This window comes from Electrophorus electricus, chromosome 13, assembly GCF_013358815.1.
Source record: "Electrophorus electricus isolate fEleEle1 chromosome 13, fEleEle1.pri, whole genome shotgun sequence".
Taxonomy (NCBI): domain Eukaryota; kingdom Metazoa; phylum Chordata; class Actinopteri; order Gymnotiformes; family Gymnotidae; genus Electrophorus; species Electrophorus electricus.
In genome coordinates, this window is record NC_049547.1 from 3,821,815 (window position 1) to 3,828,466 (window position 6,652).

The following is a 6,652-nucleotide window of genomic DNA, read 5'->3' on the forward strand; positions in this document are numbered from 1 at the left end:
GGTTGCTTTAAAAGGGTGGTGGTGCTGCTTGAAATGTTCTTCTGTTAACCATGGTTACCTCCAAGGAAACACATATAGTCATCAATGCATTGCATCAAAATGGCTTCACAGGCAAGGACATTACTGCTTGCAAGATAGCACCTAAATCAAACATTTATGGAATCAATGAGAACTTCAAGGAGAGGTGTTAAATTGAAATGAAGAAGGCATCAGGGAGCCCAAGAATACACCAGGACATCTCCTAAAGAGGATGCAGTGCTTGCTCAAGAATGGCAGAAGGCAGGTGTGAGTGCATCTGCACGCACAGTGAGGTGAAGGCTTTTGGAGGATGTCTTAGTGTCAAGAAAGGCAGCAAAGAAGCCAGTTCTCTCCAAGAAAACCCATCAAGGACAGACTGACATTCTGCAGGACGTATAGGGAATGGACTGCAGAGGACTGGGGTAGGCTCCATTCAGACTGCTTGGGACATCTGGACAAATAATTGTCCAGAGAAGAAAAGTGCTACCACGAATCCTGCGTCATGCCAACAGTGAGGCATCCTAAAACCATTCATGTGTGGGTTTGCTCAAAATTTTGCCTAAGAACACTGCCATGAATAAGGAATATCATTATAACATCCTCCAAGAGCAACTTCTCCCAATGATCCAGGATCAATTTGGTGAACAATGCTTTTTCCAGCATGACAGAGCACCATGCCACAAGGCAAGTGATAACCAAGTGACTCAATGAACAAAACATAGACATTTTGGGTCCAAGGCCAAGAAACCCCCCAGATCTCAATCCCATTGAGAACCTGTGGTCAGTCCTCAAAAACAGGGTGGACAAACAAAAAAAGAGAAACTGATTAGCTCTAAGCACCGATCAGGCAAGAATGGGTTGCCATAAGTTAAAGATTTTGCCCAGAAGCTGATATCCAGCATGCCAAAGCGAATTGCAGAAGTCTTAAAGAAGGGTCAACACTGTATATATTAAGTCTTTGCTTAAACTGGCTGTATTTGACAAAGTTAAAAACTTATGAAATGCTTATAATTGTACTTCACTATACCATAAGCAACTGACAAAAGGACCTAAAAAAAAACAGGCAGTAAACTTTTGTGAAAACCAAAATTTGCCTCAGTTTCAAAACGTTTGGACACGACTGTGTATCATATACGCACACAGAAAGTGGGGGGGGAAATCACTCAAATGGTATGGGTATTAGCCATAGTATTTATGTGTAGTATAAAGATATTTCCATAAAGCCATGTTATACTGGCTCCTGGCAGAAACTAAAAGAGCAAATGAGGGCTGATCTTTAGAAAACACACAATTAAAAAGCTATACTCAAAAGTTAACCACTGCTACAAGCAAAGACGGTTGCCAAGCAAAATAAAAAATGGACATTTAAACATATATGAAATTTTTTCTTGACAGACAAAATAAATGAACAAAAAGGGGTGCTCATAAGACCTGGGTGCTATTCCAGAAAGTGGGTTTAACTAACTTAAACTCAACCTTCAAGTCTGAGCTGCCCTAACTCAACCCGGCATACCCAATTATTGGTTCATCCAGTTGGAATTTCAGTTAAATAGTCAGACTAGTAGCAATTTTGCAGAGCTTCTTATCCTACTCTACTGGAACTTGAAATGAAGGTTTACACATGCAGATAATTCGTGTACTTAAAAAGGAAATGCTTATGTATACAGATTATTCATATACTTTAAAGGCAACTGCAACATAAGCACAGGAACAGCATTTTAGGTTTCAAAAAAAGATTAAATGAGTCAATAGGGGACTTTATAAAAATGCCAGATTTTATAGCCTAAAGTTTATTTAGTGTGTAAACAGTTATTTCTCTGGCTTCTGATCTATTAATTTGGGTTGATTGTGATCATGTAATATAGCCTCTGTAACCCAAGGGGTAATTAAACAGCCTTGACAGCAAAGAAAATGTAATGTAATGTTTTTTTCAGCATAATTCAAAATGGTAAAAGTTTTTACACATAGCTACTTAATTTCTGAAGTGGTTTATACTGGTTCATTTATACTGGTTATGTATATGATGATTTTTATCAGTTTACACCATTACTATTCATTAGACGTTGAAATGAGAAAATTGTCAGCTAATTCATGTCTGTTTGAATATCATGTATGAAAATGACTAAGTATTTGGACTTATGTTAATACTTGCTTGACATAACTTCTAAAATAGTATAGCCTACTGTTTCATTGTGAGGCAGGGCCAGTGCAGAATTGCTTCTAATTTGTTTTAAACAAAAATAATAAAATGAAGAACTTTACAACCTCAAGCCGAACCAGAGGTCATTCTTGCCACTTTCTAGGTGCATGTAAAGGAACTTTACAAAATCAGTCTGAACAAGCAAATCTCCATATAAATCACATTAACCTCCAAATGAAAATTTTTATTTATATATATATATATATATATATATATATATATATATATATATATATATATATATATATATATATATATATAACATGATATCTACTTAAATGACTGGTAGCACACACTAATAAAATTACTAACAGATCTAGGTTAGTTACCTTATGAAACAGAGATGTTATTCATGTTGACAGTTTTTGTAAAGCCAAAGCAATCGAAATCAAAGACTCACCATGGTTGAATAAATGTTTCTCTAAGCTGTCAGGGTGGCCTTCACCCCGTTTACGTTTTACAGCGTTGAGGCGGATAGGATCTCATCTTAATGAGAGCGAGTGTGTGTTCAGTGTAATACTCCCTCGACCATAAGGAGGATCTTTATGATATGCTACTTTAGGAAGGCCTGGCCCTGAACGTTTATGGGGCGTGGCCCTTTAAATCACAAAACAGCTTATGGCGGTGAAGGTGCAGCTAGTGACTCGAACCGTGTTTCTGAAGGTTTAGCACTAGAAAGATGTAGGTAAAACAGAAGGCGGTAGCTGCCCTGGAGGTAAAGGTAATATGTTGTCATTTTTTGGGTTGGTTAGTTTTTTTCATCTGTATAAAGTAGCGTAGACCTTGCGAAGGAACCATTTGAATGCGGAACAAGTGTTGGTGCGCTTGTGGTTTCCCAAGACCATCCGCTCCGTGGTAACTTTGGGAAATGCGCTAACTTGTTTAATTGATCCACTTTATTTAATACTAAGCACACACGTTTCTCGTAATTCCGGAGATCACAGCATAGATTAATTGATTAAACCTTAGCTAGCTGGTCGGGTTCCAAACCTGAGACTCTTCTGGATGAATCACCTACCTGCCGATCCACCAGCAACGATTTGGTGAGTCGCCTCCCGCAGTAAACTCTTTTTCTTGTCGGTCATTTTATTTTAGCCTGCGTTCAAACTGTTTAAAATAAAGTTTCTAGTTTGTAGTTGGTCTTTAACTGCAGACAGACATCAGTCTTGTCCCACTGATTGATTAGTCCAGTTGTAATGTTCGTGCCGTTTAATATTTAAATGTAAACAACAACATTGAGTTTAAAATAAGTAGGTTCGCACGCTTTTGTGTTCCGGATCTTTTTCGGCTTTCGTGCATATTGAAGTTTACCTTGCTCTGGACCACGGTGCTTGAGGGAACCGAGCACGTTTCTTGCCGATTTGCCGTGCAGTAATCCGGGGTTCCGCGTGCTTCGATGACGTCCGAGTCGCACTGATGGAATCTGACCGAGCCTAACCGACTCTAACCGAGCCTAACCGACCCAAGTTTAATTTTAACCAACCAAGACATGGCCGTTGGCGCTCCCTTTTACGGTGGTTTTTTACAACATCTAGCAGATATTAGGGCCCAGACTAATGGCTAACCTCCATAAACTATGACCCGTGCTGAAACGTGGGCTTGTCTGTTTTTATCCGGTGGTTGAGAAGTGCTGAAAAGATGGGAAAGGGTCGTTTTTAGATTGATTTCGATTTGTGTAGGGATCTTTGATTTAAAATATGCTGTTGCGTGGGGTGGGTTGCATGACAAAAGAAAGTAATTACGTGACTTGATTTTAGACTTGACATTATTCCCAGACGTAAAACGGAGCCAGAAAGACTTCAAGCTCTCAACAGACAGGAGGGCTACCGTTGCCACGGAGACTGAGAGGCCCCGACAGCACCCACGTCTCTGCAATACACGAAAGGTTAGATCATTCACTATGTCTAATTCACTCGGTACCCAATCCCCCTGATAAATAGTTTTATCTAGGCTCGTTGGCTCGCTAGGTAGGCTACTCGGTCATGTTTGCAGAGACTACGTGGCTTGTTATTACCCTTCAGTCACTGTCAGTAAAGCCTAAAGGAAAGTGCATGCAGAGGACAACACTAATCAGGGTCTGGCATTACGTTAGTTACTTAAGATTAAGTTGACTGCTTAATTGTGAAGCAGAACAATGAGGGTATTGATGATAAGTGCTGATATGTAACCTAGCCTGGTAGAAGTTAACGTTATAGTTAGCTTAGCGTTGATCTGGCCACATGAAGATTTTGACTTGCTCTATACCTCGTGATTCTGTCCGGTAAAAAGGCTTAATAAGCGAAGTTTGGCCACTCTAGGGGCGATTTTCCCACACTGACGTTAGAATAGAAAAAGACAGTCATATTTAGTTTTTCTAACCGACCCGGTAAATGAAAGATACGGCAGTATCTGGGTTGCAAGGTCTTGATTCATATCAGACTTAGTCAAGTAGGTGTAATGATAGCATTGCCAACAGCCATGTATGAGTGAATATGTAGATGAGGACAGCAGTAAGCCTATCGTTATTACTTCAGAATTAGTGATGAAAGACCGTTTCCGTAGATCAGAAGGCTGTCGGCCATAACTGGACCCAAAATTGTTACGAGGCCAGCCGAGTACACGCCTCCGTCTATTAGCATATGTCACTTTCTTTTTTAAATCGGTAACGTTACATAAGTGAAATTTAGTTATGTTGGATAGATATGTTGGATATGTCAGGATTTTCTCCTACCTTCACACTTCTTTGGTGACATTTGCTACACATTTACTGTTTTAGCACACTAAAGTAATGCAATTCACCCTACATGAATGATAAACCTATCAGTTTCAGGCTGGTCAGAAATTTCAGCTTCCAGGCTACAACTGTTTCTGCTCATGAACAGTCCATTTCTTGCATGAAAGAGTGCATTAACCCTTAGCTCCAACTCAAGAAAATGCACTGTGAACTGTCTTAGGAAAGCAAGCTGGTTTTCTGAAAATAAAAATAAAACGCAACTTTCTGAAAATAAATATCTTAAAACTCACAGTGGTTTTATCCACAGAACAATTCGTCACTCATAATATTTTGATAGCTCTTTTGCAGATTAATTTCCATATTAGCGTATTACATCAGCCTCTCGTCCTAAAGTACTGTTATAGTAAGAGTGCTGTGGGTCTTAATACATCCCATTCTTCACTTCTACTATTGTAATGCATTTGTTAGTTCTGTTCTAACAGAGCAAACTGGATTTAAGGAAACGGGTGCCATCACAGGTATAAACAGGTGTAAACACATTGGATTTGTAACAGTGTCCTGCAAAAGGGATCTCCCCCCTTTCTAATCAGCCACGTATAAACACATGTAGTCCGGAATAATTCCATTAGGTGGTTGTTGCAGATTAGCCACCTGTGGTCCAGCTTTTGATGATGTTAGGGTAAAATTATTATTAATGACACTCAGAGTAGCACTGGTGTCACTGGTGCAAGCCATTGTGACCATTATGAGAAGTCAAGCGATATAATATGAGATAACTAGTGAAAATAGGGACGCTGCTAGAACAGATACTGGAGCAGCTCCACTCTCATGCAGTGTAAGTCAGTAATAAAAATTTCTTTGTCTTTCTGTTCTGGTTGTGTTGCATAAATATTCTTAGTGGAAATTGACACTATAATTGGGGGAAAAAGACATGAAATGTTGTTTTGCAAAATTTGAGAAAAACCAGACAAGTCACAAAATGGGCAACCACAAAACTGTGGGGGGGGGTAGCCAAACAAATTAAAAATCGTACAATTTAAAAATAACATTTTTTCTTTTTTTTTTATCTCCCAGATCTCCAGCTGGAAGCCTGACTAAATTTCAGAAAGAGGTCTTTTGCTGTTGTGTTAGAGCATTTGCAGTTGGACTGTTGGTGTTTCACGTGGTCTCAGACCCATGAGTCATGGTCTTTTTAGCATATGTCAGCACATCACAAACTTGAATCTCTCTAAATGGATGAATCTCCTACCACCTTCTGAGGTGAGCTCAGTACAGTTCGTTTGTGGTTCGTATTGTGGTCTGCTTGATTCTTGCATTGTGAAAATGAAGCTTCCCTGGTTCGTTTCACTTTGTCATTTAAAGCAAGTCTTAAGGCTCGTCATATGCTCCGATATTCATGAGTCTCGAACAATGTCTGCACAATGAATTGCGTGGCTCAAAATTTGTCTAATGCCTGTCTCTACTTTTACTTTAGTTTTGTTTTGGGTTTTTTTGTTGTTGTTTTTTACTGTTCTGGGAATTTGATCAGTTCTGTCATATCTTAGTTTTTTACTTTTTTTAATCCACTTCATTAAAATGCAGACTCAACTAACAACCCATGAACAGTGGCCATCTTGACTACACCATCCATAATTCAGTGTTACACAGATGAGGCCTGAGTTTTAAAGGAGCTGTGATATGAACAACGTGTGGTCTGAAATCTCAGTGCTAAAGAGGACCAG

The 6,652-nt window shown here is 39.2% G+C and overlaps 1 protein-coding gene and 1 long non-coding RNA gene across 3 annotated transcripts in view; one reads left to right on the forward strand and one right to left on the reverse strand.

Moving 5' to 3' along the window:
• Positions 1-3,817, reverse strand: part of slc25a21 (solute carrier family 25 member 21) — an 82,393-nt gene extending 78,576 nt beyond the window's left edge. Inside the window, exons 1-2 of the mRNA XM_035532793.1 lie at positions 3,530-3,817; positions 3,237-3,325 (exon numbers count right to left, since the gene is read on the reverse strand). Coding sequence (XP_035388686.1) covers positions 3,237-3,303 — 67 coding nt within the window. The 5' untranslated portion in view covers positions 3,304-3,325; positions 3,530-3,817. The remainder of the gene's footprint in view (positions 1-3,236; positions 3,326-3,529) is intronic.
• On the forward strand, positions 2,819-6,529 carry LOC113588220. 2 transcript variants are annotated; one of them, XR_003411832.2, is made up of 3 exons: positions 2,819-3,261; positions 3,976-4,103; positions 6,006-6,529. It is a non-coding gene; the product is annotated as an uncharacterized LOC113588220 (long non-coding RNA). The 2 variants fall into 2 exon arrangements; XR_003411831.2 differs by having other exon boundaries at positions 3,994-4,103.
• Positions 6,530-6,652: the final 123 nt, after the last annotated feature.